Genomic DNA, 19,544 nt, shown 5'->3' with positions numbered 1-19,544 from the left:
TGGAAGGGTATGCAGAGCATAAATCCTTCTTGAACATGTGCATCGAGGGGCCATCCAATCAGTAAACCCCTAATAAAAATAATCCTACTTCCCAATGTGGTCCTTTCCATCTTTGATAAGCCTAACTATCAAAAAGTTCTCCCTTATACTGACCAGAAATCTGTGTCTCTCTTCATTCTCCCCATCGATCCTAGATATTTTTGTCCCTTGTGACTGAAAACTAGTCTAATCCCTCTTCCAAATATCTGAAGACAGTGGGTTAAACATCCAGTGTTTGTTCCAGTGTTCCTCCTGTGATGCCGTTTCAGGTGCTTTCACCTGGTTGATCCTATCAAGAGGTGTGGTACGCATTCGTACTTCTCCTGGAGGACCTCAAAAAACATCCACTGGCATGGGATTTAAACATCCTCAGCACATAAGCCCTCGCAGATGGGTTAGCAGTTTTATCACGTAGGAAGAAATAGATCAATTGAGAAACCTTTAAAAGCATTAGGGGGGCTTCGCTGGTGGCGCAGTGGTTGAGAGTCCACCTGCTGATGCAGGGGACGCAGGTTCGTGCCCCGGTCCGGGAAGATCCCACATGCCGCGGAGCGGCTGGGCCCGTGAGCCATGGCCGCTGAGCCTGCACGTCCGGAGCCTGTGCTCCGCAACGGGAGAGGCCACACAGTGAGAGGCCCGCGTACCGCAAAAAAAAAAAAAAAAAAAAAAAGCATTAGGGAAGGGAAAATGAAAAGTTTGTTTTAATTCTAGGTAAGCATTAAACCTGTAATGACTGCATTGTTGTTTATCTTTAGCTACTGACTTGTAAAGGAGACTTTACAATGGAGACTGAGTTCAGTTATCACTCTGCAGTAATGCTTACTGGGAGGCTAGGGAAGGGGAATTTAGTTGCAAGTTGATATCACTACGGCGTAATCTCTCACAGATTAATTCATCATATTACAGTTCTAACATTGTTTGAGATGTGCTTCCTGGGCTGAGCATCGATGAAGAACATCATTCCATTGTGTTAGAGCAGTTTTTAGGACTGTGAATGATAAATGCAAAACTCTAACTTATCTAATAATGGCATGTTCCTTTTTGCCAGTGCAGGTGCTTGACTAAAGATTATGAAAAGCGTCCAACAGTGTCAGATCTTTTACAGCATAAATTCATCACTCAAGTTGAAGGCAAAGATGCGATGTTACAAAAACAACTCACGGAATTCATTGGTATTTACCAGTGCACGGGAGGCTCAGAAAAGGCCAGGTAATTAAATAGCATCTTGACTCCAGAATCCAAAGATCATCTAAAGAGTCTGACAATTTTATAATGCAATGGTTGTTAAGGTGAGAAAAGAACTCCCTGGTTTAATGATTTAAATTCCCTGGTTGTGGTTTGGAGATAAAGCGGTATTTGAATGAAAAGTGAATGTCACATGTTGAGTTGCATCCTGATATGGTAAAATTACTGGCATCATTTTTTTTCTTTCTGTTTGAATTTTATTTTATATTTTTTATACAGCAGGTCCTTATTAGTCATCCATTTTATACACATCAGTGTATACATGTCAATCCCAATCTCCCAATTCATCACACCACCACCGCCCCCCACCGCTTTCCCCCATTGGTGTCCATATCTTTGTTCTCTACATCTGTGTCTCAACTTCTGCCCTGCAAACCGGTTCATCTGTACCATTTTTTAGGTTCCACATATATGCGTTAGTATATGATATTTGTTTTTCTCTTTCTGACTTACTTCACTCTGTATGACAGTCTTCTAGATTCATCCACGTCTCTACAAATGACCCAATTTCGTTCCTTTTTATGGTTGAGTAATATTCCATTGTATATATGTACCACATCTTCTTTATCCATTCGTCTGTCCATGGGCATTTAGGTTGCTTCCATGACCTGGCTATTGTAAGTAACACAGCAATGAACATTGGGGTGCATGTGTCTTTTTGAATTATGTTTTTCTCTGGGTATATGCCCAGTAGTGGGATTGCTGGGTCATATGGCAGTTCTATTTTTAGTTTTGTAAGGAACCTCCATACTGTTCTCCATAGTGGCTGTATCAATTTACACTCCCACCAACAGTGCAAGAGGGTTCCCTTTTCTCCACACCCTCTCCAGCATTTGTTGTTTGTAGATTTTCTGATGATACCCATTCTAACTGGTGTGAGGTGATACCTCATTGTAGTTTTGATTTGCATTTCTCTAATGATTAGTGATGTTGAGCAGCTTTTCATGTGCTTCTTGGCCATCTGTATGTCTTCTTTGGAGAAATGTCTATTTAGGTCTTCTGCCCATTTTTTGACTGGGTTGTTTGTTTTTTTAATATTGAGCTGCATGAGCTGTTTATGTATTTTGGAGATTAATCCTTTGTCCGTTGATTTGCTTGCAAATGTTTTTTCCCATTCTGAAGGTTGTCTTTTCATCTTGTGTTTTCCTTTGCTTTGCAAAAGGTTTTAAGTTTCATTAGGTTCCATTTGTTTATTTTTGTTTTTATTTCCATTACTCTAGGAGGTGGATCAAAAAAGATCTTGCTGTGATTTATGTCAAAGAGTGTTCTTCCTATGTTTTCCTCTAAGAGTTTTATAGTGTCCAGTCTTACATTTAAGTCTCTAATCCATTTTGACTTTATTTCTGTGTGTGGGAGTGTTCTAATTTCATTCTTTTACATGTAGCTGTCCAGTTTTCCCAGTACCATTTATTGAAGAGACTGTCTTTTCTCCATTGTATATCCTTGCCTCCTTTTTCATAAATTAGTTGACCATAGGTGCGTGGGTTTATCTCTAGGCTTTCTATCCTGTTCCATTGATCTGTATTTCTGGTTTTGTGCCAGTACCATATTGTCTTGATTACTGTAATGTAGTCTGAAGTTAGGGAGTCTGATTCCTCCACCTCCGTTTTTTTCCCCTCAAGACTGCTTTGGCTATTCGTGGTCTTTTGTGTCTCCATACAGATTTTAAGATTTTTTGTTCTAGTTCTGTAAAACAATGCCATCGGTAATTTGGTAGGGATTGCATTGAATCTGTAGATTGCTTTGGGTAGTGTAGTCATTTTCACAATATTGATTCTTCCAATCCAAGAACATGGTGTATCTCTCCATCTGTTGGTATCATCTTTAATTTCTTTCAACAGTGTCTTTTAGTTTTCTGCATACAGGTCTTTTGTCTCCCTAGGTAGGTTTATTCCTAGGTGTTTTATTGTTTTTGTTACAGTGGTAAATGTGAGTGTTTCCTTAATTTCTCTTTCAGAATTTTCATCATTAGTGTGTAGGAATTGAAGAGATTTCTGTGCATTAATTTTGTATCTTACAACTTTACCAGATTCATTGATTAGCTCTAGTAGTTTTCTGGTGGCATCTTTAGGATTCTCTATGTATAGTATCGTGTCATCTGCAAACAGTGACAGTTTTACTGCTTCTTTTCCAATTTGTATTCCTTCTATTTCTTTTTCTTCTCTGATTGCCGTGGCTAGGACTTCCAAAACTAGGTTGAATAATAGTGGCGAGAGTGGACATCCTTGTCTTGTTCCTGATCTTAGAGGAAATGCTTTCAGTTTTTCACCATTGAGAATGATGTTTGCTGTGGGTTTGTCATATATGGTCTTTATTATGTTGAGTTAGGTTCCCTCTATGCCCACTTTCTGGAGCCTTTTTATCATAAATGGTGTTGAATTTTTTCAAAAGCTTTTTCTGCATCTATTGAGATGATCATATGGTTTTTATTCTTCAATTTGTTAATATGGTGTGTCACATTGATTGATTTGCGTATATTGAAGAATCCTTACATCCCTGGGATAAATCCCACTTGATCATGGTGTATCATCCTTTTAATGTGTTCTTGGATTCTGTTTGCTAGTATTTTGTTGAGGATTTTTGCATCTGTATTCATCAGTGATATTGGTCTGTAATTTTCTTTTTTTTGTAGTACCTTTGTCTGGTTTTGGTATCAGGGTGATGGTGGCCTCATAGAATGAGTTTGGGAGTGTTCCTTTCTCTGCAATTTTTTGGAAGAGTTTGAGAAGGATGGGTGTTAGCTCTTCTCTTAATGTTTGATAGAATTCACCTGTGAAGCCATCTGGTCCTGGACTTTTGTTTGTTGGAAGATTTTTAATCACAGTCTCAATTTCAGTGCTTGTGATTGGTCTGTTCATATTTTCTATTTCTTCCTGGTTCAGTCTTAGAAGGTTATCCCTTTCTAAGAATTTGTCCATTTCTTCCAGGTTGTCCATTTTATTGGCATAGAGTTGCTTGTAGTAGTCTCTTAGGATGCTTTGTATTTCTGCAGTGTCTGTTGTAACTTCTCCTTTTTCATTTCTAATTTTATTGATTTGAGTCCTCTCCGTCTTTTTCTTGATGAGTCTGGCTAATGGTTTATCAATTTTGTTTATCTTCTCAAAGAACCAGCTTTTCGTTTTATTGATCTTTGCTGTTGTTTTCTTTGTTTATATTTCATTTATTTCTGCTCTGATCTTTATGATTTCTTCCCTTCTGCTAACTTTGGGTTTTGTTTGTTCTTCTTTCTTTAGTTCCTTTAGGTGTAAGGTTAGATTGTTTACTTGAGATGTTTCTTGTTTCTTGAGGTAGGCTTGTATAGCTATACACTTCCCTCTTAGAACTGCTTTTGCTGCCTCCCATAGGTTTTGGATCACCGTGTTTTCATTGTCATTTGTCTCTAGGTATTTTTTGATTTCCTCTTTGATTTCTTCAGTGATCTCTTGGTTATTTAGTAACGTATTGTTTAGCCTTCATGTGTGTGTGTTTTTTACGTTTTTTCCCCTGTAATTGATTTCTAATCTCATAGCGTTGTGGTCAGAAAAGATGCTTGATATGATTTCAGTTTTCTTAAATTTACTGAGGCTTGATTTGTGACCCACAATGTGATCTATGCTGGAGAATGTTCTGTGCGCACTTGAGAAGAAAGTGTAATCTGCTGTTTTTGGATGGAATGTCGTATAAATATCAATTAAATCTATCTGGTCTGTTGTGTTATTTAAAGCTTGTGTTTCCTGGTTAATTTTCTGTTTGGGTGATCTGTCCATTGGTGTAAGTGAGGTGTTAAGGTCCCCCACTATTACTGTGTTACTTTCAATTTCCTCTTTTATGGCTGTTAGCATTTGCCTTATGTATTGAGGTGCTCCTGTGTTGGGTGCATAAATATTTACAATTGTTATATCTTCTTCTTGGATTGATCCCTTGATCATTATGTATTGTCCTTCTTTGTCTCTTGTAATTATCTTTATTTTAAAGTCTATTTTGTCTGATATGAGAATTGATACTCCAGCATTCTTTTGATTTCCATTTGCATGGAATATCTTTTTCCATCCCCTCAATTTCAGCCTGTATGTGTCCCTAAGTCTGAAGTGGGTCTCTTGTAGACAGCATATATATGGGTCTTGTTTTTGTATCCATTCAGCGAGCCTGTGTCTTTTGGTTGGAGCATTTAATCCATTCATGTTTAAGGTAATTATCGATATGTCTGTTCCTATTACCATTTTCTTAATTGTTTTGGGTTTGTTTTTGTAGGTCCTTTTCTTGTCTTGTATTTTCCACTTAGGGAAGTTCCTTTGGCATTTGTTGTAGAGCTGGTTTGGTGGTGCTGAATTCTCTTAGCTTTTGCTTCTCTGTAAAGCTTTTGATTTCTCCATCAAATCTGAATGAGATCCTTGCCGGGCAGAGTAGTCTTCATTGTAGGTTCTTCCCTTTCATCACTTTAAATATGTCCTGCCACTCCCTTCTGGCTTGTAGAGTTTCTGCTGAGAAATCAGCTGTTAACCTTATGGGAGTTCCCTTGTATGTTATTTGTCGTTTTTACCTTGCTGCTTTCAGTAATTTTCCTTTGTCTTTAATTATTGTCACTTTGATTACTGTGTGTCTCAGAGTGTTTCTCCTTGGGTTTATCCTGCCTGGGACTCTCTGCACTTCCTGGACTTGGGTGGCTATTTCCTTTCCCATGTTAGGGAAGTTTTCGACTATAATCTCTTCACATATTTTCTTGGGTCGTTTCTCTCTCCCTTCTCCTTCTGGGACCCCTATAATGTGAATGTTGTTGCGTTTAATGTTGTCCCGGACGTCTCTTAGACTGTCTTCATTTCTTTTCATTCTTTTTTCTTTATTCTGTTCCATGGCAGTGAATTCCACCATTCTGTCTTCCGGGTCACTTATCCGCTCTTCTACCTCAGTTATTCTGCTATTGATTCCTTCTAGTGTATTTTTCATTTCAGTTATTGTGTTGTTCATCTCTGTTTGTTTGCTCTTTAATTCTTCTAGATCTTTGTTAAGCATTTCTTGCATCTTCTCGATCTTTGCCTCCATTCTTTTTCCGAGGTCCTGGATCATCTTCACTATCATTATTCTGAATCCTTTTTCTGGAAGGTTGCCTATCTCCACTTCATTTAGTTGTTTCTCTGGAATTTTATCTTGTTCCTTCATCTGGTACATAGCCCTCTGCCTTTTCATCTTGTCTGTCTTTCTGTGAATGTGGTTTTTGTTCCACAGGCTGCAGGATTGTAGTTCTTCTTGCTTCTGCTGTCTGCCCTCTGGTCTGGACTTGCTTAGTTCTGGTGACTGGGAAGTCCAAGATCAAGGCACTAGCAGATGTGGTGTCTGGTACCCACTTCCTTGTTCACGGAGGGAGAGATCTGGCAGCATTTTTTAAACAGCCTCATGAGAACAAATAATGTAAACTCCAATCGATGGTTAGTATTGGCTTATATTTTCTTGCATTTGTCTCCTCTTCTGTGAAGTAAGATATCTTAGATTTGAGATTTAAAATGGAATGTAACACTTGAAATAGTTTTCTACACTATTATTTTTTGGTATCATTTTCCCTGGTTGAATTATATTCAAAAATCATTTTCAATATTTTATTTATACTTCCTATTTTGATTTTTAATGATCTATTATGTATAGTTTTTATAATATTGAATATGTTTACTTATAGATAGTATATATGTTTATTTTAGGAAATTTAGAAGCTACGTAGACATGTACAACATAAAATCAAATCAATTATAACATTTTAATCTATAACCTTCTAGTATCTTATGAATGGAAATACATTTAAAAACAAAATTGGAATATATGTGTCCTGGAGCCTGCGTTCTTTCACTGACTAGCAAATACCCATGTCTTTAAATATCCTTCTACCACAACTATTAAAAATTTTTATTTTTTATTGGAGTATAGTTGATTAACAATGTTGTTTTAGTTTCAGGTGTACAGTAAGGTGATTCAGTTATACATATACATGTATCTATTCTTTTTCAAGTTCTTTTCCCATTTAGGTTATTACAGAATATTGAGCTGAGTTCCTTGTGCTATACAGTAGGTCCTTGTTATCTGTTTTAAATATAGCAGTGTGTACATGTCAATTCTAAACTCCCAATCTATCCCTCCTTCCCACCCTTCTGCCCTGGTAACCATAAGTTCATTCTCTAAGTCTGTGCGTCTGTTTCTGTTTTGTAAATAAGTTCATTTGTATCATTTTTTTAGATTATGCATATAAGAGATATCATACGATATTTGTCTTTCTCTGTCTGACTTACTTCACTTAGTTTGAAAATCTCCAGGTCCATCCATGTTGCTGCAAATGGCATATTTCATTCTTTTTAATGGCTGAGTAATATTCCATTGTGTATATTGTACCACATCTTCTTTATCCATTCATCTGTTGACGGACATTTAGGTTGCTTCCATGCCTTGGCTGTTGTAAACAATGCTGCAGTGAACATTGGGTTGCATGTATTCTTTTGAACCATGTTTTTCTCTGGGTATATGCCCAGGAGTGGGATTGCTGGATCATATGGTAGTTCTATATTTAGTTTTTTAGGGAACCTCCATGCTGTTTTCCATAGTAGCTGTACCAATTTACATTCCCACCAACAGTGTAGGAGGGTTTCCTTTTCTCCACACCCTTTCCAGCTTTTATTTTTTGTAGACTTTTTGATGATGGCCATTCTGACTGGTGTGAGGTGATGTCTCATTGGAGTTTTTATTTGCATTTCTCTAATAATTAGCAGTGTTGAGCATCTTTTCATGTGCCTCTTGTTCATCTGTATGTCTTCTTTGGAGAAATGTCTATTTAGATTTTCTGCCTTTTTTTTTTTTTAATTCGGTACGCGGTCCTCTCACTGCTGTGGCCTCTCCCGTTGTGGAGCACAGGCTCCGGACGCGCAGGCTCAGCGGCCATGGCTCACGGGCCCAGCCGCTCCACGGCATGTGGGATCTTCCCAGACAGGGGCACGAACCCGCGTCCCCTGCATCGGCAGGCGGACTCTCAACCACTGCACCACCAGGGAAGCCCTCTGCCCATTTTTTGATTGATTTATCTTTTTAATATTGAGCTGCATGAGCTGTTTGTATATTTTGGAGATTAATCCCTTGTTGGTCGCATTGCTTACAAATATTTTCTCCCAATCTGTACCACAAATTTTTTAAATTGCTGTACAACATTCTCTTGCATGACTATTCAATGATTGATTTAAATAACCCCCTATTATTGGGCATTTAGGTTGTTATTCATTATTTTTAATTCTAATAAGTAACACTGTAATGAATAGAGTTGTATACACATCTCTTACTACTTCTGTAAGATAAATTCCCGTAGATGGTATTGTTAAGTCAAAGAATAGTCTTTTGTAATTTAAGTTTATTCATGAGAATCCTATTAATTGCATGTCAGGAGCATATCGCTGTTTAGGGAGCTGGGAGAAGTGCGTAGAAAATAGGGCATGACCTAAAAAAGCAGTTATATTTGAATTCCTGTTGTGGTTTAATATATTTAATTCCTATTTCTTTAATGCCTACTATGTGCAGGGCATTGTATTAAGACTTTATATCATGTGATTTTACAACAACCCTGAGGGAAATGTTTTATGATCCCCCATTTTCACAGCAAGAAGAACTGAGGTTTGCAGAGGCTAATTAACTTGTAGAAAGCTGCACAGGTAATGAATGACTTAGCAGGGATTCAAATCCTAATCCCAATGACAAAGCTTTATTCCCATGAATGGCCAATGATTGTGGCCAATTTTGAGTCCTTGCCTAAGTGAGTTTACAGCCTTGCTGGAGAGACCTTCAGTGAGGAAAAATTTAAGTTGTGAGTGGAATAGAGTGCCAGAAAGAAGGAACTGGGCACGTAGTTTCTAGGGAGGAGGTGGTTGGTTGTGGGCTCGTAATGCCCATCTTTGTGTCTTTGTGTGGGTATAGCTCCACAGTCTGCTGCAATCCCATCCTTCCCAAAGCAAATGGACAAACCGCAAGCAAACAAGCAAATAAAAAACAGAGATTGAGGTGTACCAATATTGTATAGGGTGTCCAGTGTCAAGAACTGTGAAGGGTCTGAGATTTTATCCTACTTGCAAGCTAATAAGTTGACCTGCCAATTTCATGAATGCTGGCAGAAGAGACCCTTAATCAGAGACAGAGGCCTTTATTATGCACAGTTAAGCCCACAGCATGAATTTTACATTCATGTTGGTTGTCCTTGCCCTGTAAGTCCTAGGGGTGATGTGGAATGGCCTTGGTAGATGGTGTATACACAGTGGGTTTGCCTCACAGTTTGGGAACCCTGAGCTTGAGAAACTCTAATCTTTTAAAGGGGTTGCTAGCAAATCTGCCTAAACTTTGCCCTGGAGAAGACTTTATCTTTACTATTCCGGACAGCAAACAAAACTTCCATGTGTCCTGGAGGGAGACACTATCTTTATATATATGTTTGTATAGCAAACATGGCAAATGTAGTCTAGAACAAAAGCTAATACAAGAGGTGAAGAAATGTGAGAGACTCATGGAGAATTGCCTTCTAACATTCAAGCATTATAAGAATGGTTGAACCACACAGTATTTAGATTAAAAGCCTGGTGCTCTAAGTTCTAGTGATTAAAAGAAATTATTGACAACTACTATATATTGGACACTGTGTTAGCCTAAGCTCAATACTTCTGCTTGAGTCACAAAATATATTCTTCTTTATCCAGTTAAGAATTCAGAATATGCTTTCAATATGAGAACTCAAGTCTTACTCAGTTATGGAAAATTTTCAGTCATTATTCCTTTTAATATTGATCCTCTCTCATCTTTTTATTTTCTGCTCCTAAGAGATAAATATTGGAATGTCCTAATTTACCTTAAATGTCTTATAATTTCTCTTTCAGGTGCGTCATCGGTTTATCAATCTCTGCTGCATTTTATTTTTTATTTATTTATTTTTTTTTGCGGTACGCGGACCTCTCACTGCTGTGGCCTCTCCCGCTGCGGAGCACAGGCTCCGGACGCACAAGGCTCAGCGGCCATGGCTCACGGGCCTAGCCGCTCCGCAGCATGTGGGATCTTCCTGGACCGGGGCACGAACCCGCGTCCCCTGCATCGGCAGGCGGACTCTCAACCACTGCACCACCAGGGAAGCCCCTCTGCTGCATTTTAGATAATTTCTTCAAAATTATTTTCCAGTTCACTAATTCTCTCTTAGACTAGGCCTAGTTAGAGCTGTCCTACATACTGATTTTTCGTGTCACTATTTCTGTGTTTTTCATTTCTAGAATTTCTCACTGTTTTATTTTTTTAACCATTCATTCTTTCATCATATCTGACTTTTATATCTGGCCGTTCATATCTGGCTAATTTCTTTGTCTTTTTTGTGAATGTAATTCTTTCCTTTTTCTCTTGATCTTACACTACTTAGCAGTCATTTTTTGATTTGCATTTTAACAAGATTGAAATGTCCTTATGAATGAGTTCATTTGTTTCCTCAATATGTGGTTTCCTTCTGTGATTTAGAATTTTAGTTTGCTCTCCCATCTTTATTTTTAAAAATATTTTATTTATTTTTAAATATTTCTGTATTTTCTTTATTTTTTTGGCTGCGTCAGGTCTTAGTCGTGGCACGCAGCGTCTTCGTTGAGGTGTGCAGGATCTCTCATTGCAGCGCATGGGCTTCTCTCTAGTAGTGGTGTGCAGGTTTTCCCTCTCTAGTTGTGGTGCATGGGCTCCAGGGCACATGGACTCTGTAGTTGTGGTGTGCAGGTTCTGTAGTTTGCGGCACACGGGCTCTCTCATTGAGGCGCATGAGCTCAGTAGTTGTGGCACGTGGGCTTAGTTGCCCCACGGCATGTGGGATCTTAGTTCCCCAACCAGGGATTGAACCTATATCCCCTGCATTGGAAGGTGGTTTCTTTACCACTGGACCACCAGGGAAGTCCCCACTCTCCCATGTTTAATAGGTGATCTTTTGTTTTGCTTCTTCCCCTCTTTTGGAGGTTTTGCCTTTTCTGTAATCCAGCTTCAAGTGCCCCCAGTCCAGAGCCTTTCTGTCCATCATGACTCTGAGGATACTGCAGATCTAGTCACTGAGCCAGTATGAAGTAGACCCCATGTCTCTGCCCTGTCCTGCCATCTTAGGTACCTGGTTCTATAAGCGGAAGAAGGTGCAGAATTTTTTCAGTCTTCTCTCTCCAGGCAAGGCACACATTCAGTTCCATTCTCTCCACCAAGCACAGGTCAGGGCTTTCATTCTGCTTCCTTCCCTTCCAGGCCTATTCTGCCTATTTCTAGTCCTGGACTTCGAGTCACCTATGGTTTCTGCTCTCTTACCCAGGGTGTGTCTCATCCATTAGGTCCACCATAATGTTCACCTGGTTTTAGAGAATGTCTTTGTCATTTTAATTCTTTTAAAAAATATTTTTAAATATATTTTATCTTTCAAAAGTGAATGTTTGGAGGGGGTGGAAGTGGAGCTGGAATCATGAACCCACAGCGCCATTTGAGCACAGATCTGTGACCTTATAGGAGGGGGAAGGAAAATGCTCTCAGCATTTTTATACTAGTCCCAAAGTGTGAGACATACTCAGGGAAGTGAAAAGAGGGTCTGGGATGCTGCTGGCACCACCTTAGGCAAAAATAACGCTCTTCAAGATCATGCAAAATTATTTGATTTGTCATAGTTCCTAACATCGATAAAATTGATCCAAAACCCAGCTGTACTAAATCAATATACCTAAATCTAAGCTGACATTTTTTGGTATGTGGAATTAGATTGATGCATATGCTTGGCAGGATAAGTATTTTTTTATTCACAATTCAGTTTTAAAGTTGACTTTCCTATAAATTGAATACAAACAGAGTTCTTTAAATTTCTTGATGGTGGGGAGGGGGTGGTGTTGGAAGCTAGTGTGAAATGAAAACAAGAACTCTGTCTTCTAAGTTAAGGCCTGAATAGAACAAACAAGTCACTCAAATAACTTAGCTGTTCTGAGGAATCAAGATGCATATGAATATAGCAACCACTCCTATGACAAACTCCTCAACTGTGGGAACGCATTTTTCATAAGAGTTAAAATTTGTGATGTTACTATGCAGGCTGGATCAGTGAACAACTTGAATTATAAAGTATTTCAAAAAAAAAGGTTTACTCTTGAATCCGGATTTAAAAATACTTGATTATCCGATTTAATGGGCATAAGTAAAAGTCATTTGTAATTGATGCCAACTTAAGAAGAAAAGCAATTTTGTGAAAAATACTGGGTGGCTCAGAGAACTGAGAGGGAGGCAGAGAGGCAGGCTTAGAAGCAAAGGAAGCAGGGTGCCTCAAATATCCTTTCTTAAGAACTACCTGCCAAGAGGCTGGCACTGATACCCACCCCCAGCCCTGTAACATTTCCTGCAGCAAAGCAGCACTGGTTTCTTGAAAGCCACAAGCGCCTCAAAGGATTTGTAAACTCATCTTGAGCTTTGTGCCACTCGCTCGATGTTCTAAGTTCCCTACAGAACCATTGCTCCCCCAGGCTGAGGTCACAGGCCCGGCTGTAGGTGAAAAACGGAGTGAGAAACACTAGGTCCTCCCTCACTTCCGGTTTCCAGGTGAGAGGCAGAGTCCAGCATTTCGGAAGGAATTTCACCCCCATGGAGGAAAGGTGTTTTTAGCCGCTGAAGCAATGAATACCCATTATGTGGAATATGCAAACAGGATCCTAAAATTCTTTTATATACCTTGAACATTTACCTACAAATATTATTTAAGTAATGATTTGCATACCTTGTAAATAAAGGAAAAACCTAGCCCAGTATCTACTCGACTGATAATAAATTCCCAATTAAAATTCCTTTTTATGGGGAGTTCCCTGACGGTCCAGTGGTTAGGACTCAGCACTTTCACTGCTTTGGGCCTGGCTTCAATCCCTGGTTGGGGAACTAAGATCCTGCAAGCCACATGGCATGGCCATAAATAAATAAGTAAATAAATAAATAAAATTTCTTTTTATGGTAGTTATACTATATATTAACGTTATCTTTTAAAATTTTTCGTGTTTTATATATATACAAAGCAAAATAACTTGATACCCTTAATATTGCTAGTGGTGATTATCTCTGATATGTATAAATTATGTTTTACATGTAGTTTTATAGAAGCAAAAAGGAATATTTATAAGAATTTAGTAACTCAAACAGTTATTTCTTGGGCCAGAAATAATGGCTGTATTTGTGGTGCTGCTCTAATCATCCCACTTGTCCCATATATGATTTTCAAACCAGGATATAAGGCAAATTTGAGACATGGCTCAAAGGATTAACAGATGAAAGACAAAATTTAAAAATTGTCTAACCATTCAGTGCTAAAAGTGCCTGGTTCAGGCTGTCAATTCTTTATTTAGGTGTGGGACTTTATGTAATATACATTCACTAGAATGGGATTTTGATTTTACAAAAAATAAAAAATGAAAGAAGGAAGCAGAAAAATCAATAAGAAGTAATAATAGGGTTCTTTCAGTGCGATACAGTGCACAACCCCATATTAACTTTGTGTTTTCTGGGCAAGATAATTTTCCTCTAATGGCTGTGACTATGTCATGGTGAGAATTATTCACCCTTTGGAGTGTTTACTCCTTCATACACAGGACTTCTCGAAAGCTATCCTGGCTGCTCTCATAATAACTCCTTTTAATTCTCATCTCCACATGAGTATTTCAATGACGCTTGCTTCAAACTCAACCTGTCCAAAATGGAACTTAATGCTGTCCCACCCCCAATTAGTTCTTTGTCCCCTTTCTTTTTAGTAGTATCACCACTCATCCCGTTATGCCCACCAAAATCTAGGGATTATCTTATCTTTTCTCTCCTACTTTGCATTTTCAGTCCATAGCAAGGCTAAATTTCTTACAGCCCCACTCAGCCCATTACCAATGGTGATACAGTTTGTGCTACCATAGAAATGATGGATTGAGACAACATTCACGTTGTCTCCATATTAATTGAGGCCATTGTATAAAGCTCTGGATGAGGTGTTACACAAGGGTCTGACAGCTGAAGCAGCTGTAGACTCCGTGCTCTGAGTTGTCTGTCTTGGACAGACACTGCCACCAGCTCATGCCTGGATGAGACCTTTTCTCCTAGATTTCACACAGATAATTCTTTGCCTCCTTATTTTGATCAAGATACTGAAAAAGGTCTTCCTTTTTAATTTAAGAACAGCATGTAAATAACCATTATACAAAGTAGGAATTTTCAATCCCATAAAAGGAATAAAAATTATGTCCTGGGAGAGTTTGGAAGAAGCCGATAGTACTTCCACTAGCAGGGGCAGGAGGGCTTATCCAGGAAGCGGCCTTTAATCTTCACTGCAAGGGAGAAGAGGACTTAATCCTGTGAAAATAGAGTTACCACTGGATGAACATTATTGCTGGAAGGAGCAGCCTGAGCAAAGTCATGAAAGCAAGGAGATATGCTCACATTTAGTCAAAGCCATAAGGAGGAAATCTCAGAAACAGGATTGGAGAGACACACAGAGACCAGACCACAGAGAGCAGTGAAAGTCAGGCTGAGCAGTTTGGCCTGTGTCCCTGACAGCCCCGCTAGGGTGTAGCCCTACGTCACCTGTGTCCTGCTGTGCACCACCCTGTCATTGGTTCTAAAAGGTAAACTGTGGATACACCAAGAATAATTTTGGATGCATTTTGCTTTTCTCCCATATTTCTTCCTAACTTTAAACTATCATTATTTTTTCGAAAATGGGGGAAGTTGGTCTGTCCCCATTATGTTTAATTATCAAGGCAGTTAGTGGCTATTGTTTGGATATTTTGAAATGAGGAACCTATTGACATATATACTTATTTGTATGTTTTTGTGGGATGTTTTAATTGGTGTGTGTGTGTGCGTCTGTGTGTATGCGCTGGTGGGCACATGTGTATGCATGCTTCTATTCTAAGTACATTTTATTTTGGAAAATTCTAATCTTAATTTGGCCAAAATAAGGGGGTGAAGGAGTTGTCCATGTGAAATCCAGGAGAAAAGATCTCATCAAGGCATGAGCTAGTGGCAGTGTCTGTCCAAGATCGATAACTCAGAAAGAGACTGATGAAACTCTGAGAATGTAGTAAGGACCCATCTAGGACCAGGAAATTTAGTAAAGAAATGATCACTTCTCCTTCCTCACCTGAAATATTTCCTTATGCCTTTCTTCACCACTTCCCCTTCTGGATAAACTCCTAAATGAGAGCTAAATAGCTTTTAAACATAATCTCCAAGAATTTTATAAGGAATAGATGATTGAATCAGCACTTCCTGGAGAGAAGACCGTTATGAGCATATTTGTTCCTAAGTAGCAATAAATAAAGGAATTCAAATAAACAGGAAAAGGCAGTTGCTCACAAATCTTTTTTTTTTTTTTTTTTTACTATACCCTCTCCTTTCCTGAGTTCTTTAATTATTCTCTTGGATAGATAAATTGCGTCATCTCATGGTTATTTCCAGAAAGCCTCAACCCCTAGCTTCTTGCCTGTTGAGATTGAAGCCTAGTTTAGTTAGGTAAAGCGTACTTAGGCTAGCGTTTCTTTTCCTCTACGTATTACATACATTGTTCTACAATCCCTTGGGCAGAGTGTATTGCTGCTGAAAGAACCAAGGCAGTGAGATTTCTCCCTATGCTCATGACGGGTTGCTTCTACAGGGTCTCCATAAGGCTTTCAGTAGTTTCACCCAGCTGTGTCTTCGGGTCAGTCCTTCCGTATCGTTTTGCCTGTGCCCTGTGGTGTGCTGGAGCTGACTGCCACTGGCTCAGGAGAGCAGATGCGATCTTTGTTCTTTCCTTTAGTTTTGTGTGCTCAGACCATACACTTAACCACATCTGTGACCTCAGTCATGTATATTCTGCGTCTTGTTGCTTTTCTGTCATGACTTTCCTCCATTTCTTTTCTGAATTCAACTGACTCAGTTTTTATCTGTTGCGTTCTTATCTCTTCATTAAAGCTTTGTACCCTCTCCTGAAGATTTTTCTCTTTTAATGAGACGTCACGTAAGAAATGTCTTTGAGGGATGGGGACCTTTTCGTCTGGACTTTTCCCATGATTCTTTCTTATGGTGTATGCTCTTCATCTGTCTGTTGCTTATAATCCTTAACTCTTCTCCTCCTTTTTTTAAACTACAAGTATGTGGTGGTGAATCTCTTCTCAGGTGGGACTGGGGACAGCTATTGTTCTAGCAAAACAAAAAGTGGGAGTGATGGAAGAATGATTTGGGAAGGCTTAAGTTGAATTAGGTTGATTCTCTTGAACATCCTCTTGCACATCTCCCCTCAGTTTTGAACCTTGAAGAAGTCAGTGTACAGGGCCACTAGGTGGTACGAGCCCAAGTAGCACCATTCACATTGTATTCTCTGTGGCTCACAGCACAAACCCATTCATGACTGTCATTCTCTATCATAATGAAGCAACTGTCTCTTCTCTTACCTTCATCCTGCCTCCCCCTGGCCACTGGCCACCCCTCTGCTGGACAACTATGTGATAGGTCACTGTCCCATGGTCTTCTCCACCCCGTCGCTCATTTGCGTGTTGACCTGGGTCTCATCAGGACCCTTTCCCACTTCCGGCATGGCCCACCCATGCCCCCAGAACTGATAGCTCCAGGCAAGGGCTCATCGGATAGGCTTCTCAGGGCTGTGCATTTTTTTTTAAAAGTGTCTGTAGTTACTGACTGAAGTGTAAATAATTATGTGTTGGTTCTCAGCTTCCACTCTCATTTCAACACAAATTTCACAGTATTTGACAGTTGTGCTTTATAGATTATGGTTTGGGCCTGTGGCCATTCCTGTTTCTCATAAAGGAGACTTTTCTCAACTTTCCATTCTTTTTGTTGTTTTGTGAGTCTTAAGGGAAGGGAACAATTACTTTACTCTGTGATCTTTAACTTGAAGTAACTGTCACTCACTTTCTTAGTAAAATAGGACAGGGTATGATGGATTAGAGAGAGTCACAATTTTTTGACAATTCTTGCATGAAGAGTTGGAGTCTGTGTTGCCTGCCCTTGAACCTGCCATTTTTTGTGACTTCCTTGGTCAGTAGTAGATAGCAGAAGGAATGCTATGACATTTTTGAGCCTAGGCTTGCCGAGGAACACTGAGCAAGCCCAGCCTGGCCGGCAAGGACTCCATGTGCTGAGGGGGCAGCAAGGGTTCCCAAAGTGACCAACGGGTGTCAACCGCTGATATGCACCTGATCAAGAGCTGAGTCACAGTGGTGTCTGGCTGAAGCAGACTTGTCCACGAACACTTGTGAGACATAGTGATGGGGACTTTCTAGGCCACATGAGTCCTACATTAGCATGTGCAGTCAGTGAGCAAGAAAAATTTGATTGCTAGTGTTAATGACCCCTACTGTAGCTGTAAGTGGAGTGTGACAGGCCACACTGCACAACTCCAGGAGACACTGTTCATTTCATATTCCATGTGACTGCTTTCACCCCCAAGCATGGAGGCACATCATGAATGATGCCCTAGAGTTGCACCATGTGGATTGTGGATCAGGAGCCTGGGAAGATTCTGAATACATTTGTTTGATAACCCAAAAGAAATTCCCGTCTGTGATACTAGCTATGTACATGGGATGTCAGCACAAATAAAGAATTGGATAGAAGGCTGTCCCTGGTTCATTGTTTATTATCTAGGTCCTAATTTAGTTTGAAAAATTTTGTCCTCCTGAGGACTTTCACATAAAAATGCTTTCAAGCAAATCTGTATGAGGATGAAATCCTGTGATGCTTCTCTAAAGTTCATGTGGGTTAATTTATTAGTCATTTCTTTAGTCTTTTCAACATCTTTCAATGGAAGATTGTTCTTCATTAGTATTTAATATTGAAATATGCTGATTCCTTAGAGAGAAATCTAAATTTTATCAGATATTAGGCCCACTTTACAAATTCTGAAAGCTTATGTCAGATTTGCAAATTCCTGTAATGTTTCCAGTGATGTTCTAGAAATCATTAATTACTTGAATTATGGCATTACCCATTTTTAGCTATTTTAAACTGACTCAAATCCTTACTTGTTCTTAAAATATTGTGTTTATACATATATTTCTTATAATTTTATAATTATCATATTTAAAGAGGCCCCTGAAAGTGATCACATTGGATTTCATGGGATAAAATGCTGAGAATACAACAAGCATATGCACTTAAATAGAGCAAAATATAACATTTTTCTAAAAAGAACAAAGTTTCCTGAAAAATTCTGGATGTATACCCTTTGGCCTTTTTCTTAAAGGCATTAGTCTTTAAAAAAAATTTATTCTAGAGAGAAAAAAATTAAAACCTAAGGGATTATCAAGAGCCTTGACCTACATTTAAAGGTTGCAAGAAATACTGCAATATTCCTTCTCTATTTCTTTTCTTTCAAATTAGCAATAGCCTAGGTAGGATTTGACTGCATCTGTTTTTGGTATTATTACTGTAAAGAAAAGACACATTTTTATAGGGTTGAACTCTGCAGTGCCTCACAGGAGGCAGGACACTGAATAAAGATGATACTAATTTTTTTGCAGTAAAGTGAGATGCACAGATTGAGTAGAGGGCAGAGCGACTGTTTTCTGCGAGTGCCTTCACATTGTTAGTCCTCTGAATACATTTTTGCTCTCATGTCGAAGGCCTTAGACATTGAGAGTAACTTCCTGGACAAATTTTGCTTTAAAGTAGCTAAATCTTTTAACCATCTCTTTGTTGGGGAAAAGGAGAGAAATATTTTTTAAAGATAGTAGTCAAGGTTTAGAGCAGAATATTGCAGCCTTTGAGTAGAATTCAAAATGACATGCCCCTCATTCCTTACTGCCAGGCATGTAAAGGTTTATCTCTGGCTGTTCAGCTGCACTAATCTTGTTTGCTTCCCCATTTAGTTTTGTAATCTCTGCAAAAAAAAAAAAAAAAACCAAAAAAAAAAACGATTTTGGTTCACTTTGAAGTTAGATGTTTATGCATTTATTTAAATACAGCTGGGGTTTTTTTTAAGTGAAAAATCTGATATCACAATCCCCAGTGTTTTATCAAAAAGAAGGAAAGAAAGGGAAATAAATAAATAGCTGCCTGTGGAAATTCCAGTCTTGGGAGTAGAAATTGAAATAGAAAACTATGACTTCATGGTTGATCCTTATATAGATCTGACTGTACCACAAGGTTCCCTCAAAAAATAATATATACTATTAAATACACATACAAGTATATATTTAATATATAAGTATATAAAATACAAATACACACACACACACACACACACACACACACACACACACACACACACA

At 38.8% G+C, this 19,544-nt stretch overlaps 1 protein-coding gene across 1 annotated transcript in view; it reads left to right on the top strand.

Moving 5' to 3' along the window:
* Positions 1-19,544, top strand: part of MYO3A (myosin IIIA) — a 170,475-nt gene that overhangs the window by 38,374 nt on the left and 112,557 nt on the right. Inside the window, exon 8 of the mRNA XM_029236397.1 lies at positions 1,093-1,248. Coding sequence (XP_029092230.1) covers positions 1,093-1,248 — 156 coding nt within the window. The remainder of the gene's footprint in view (positions 1-1,092; positions 1,249-19,544) is intronic.

Source organism: Monodon monoceros, unplaced genomic scaffold (genome assembly GCF_005190385.1).
Source record: "Monodon monoceros isolate NGI ecotype Baffin Bay Population unplaced genomic scaffold, NGI_Narwhal_1 Super_Scaffold_21, whole genome shotgun sequence".
NCBI lineage: Eukaryota > Metazoa > Chordata > Mammalia > Artiodactyla > Monodontidae > Monodon > Monodon monoceros.
This window is presented reverse-complemented; position numbering and strand designations above follow the sequence as displayed.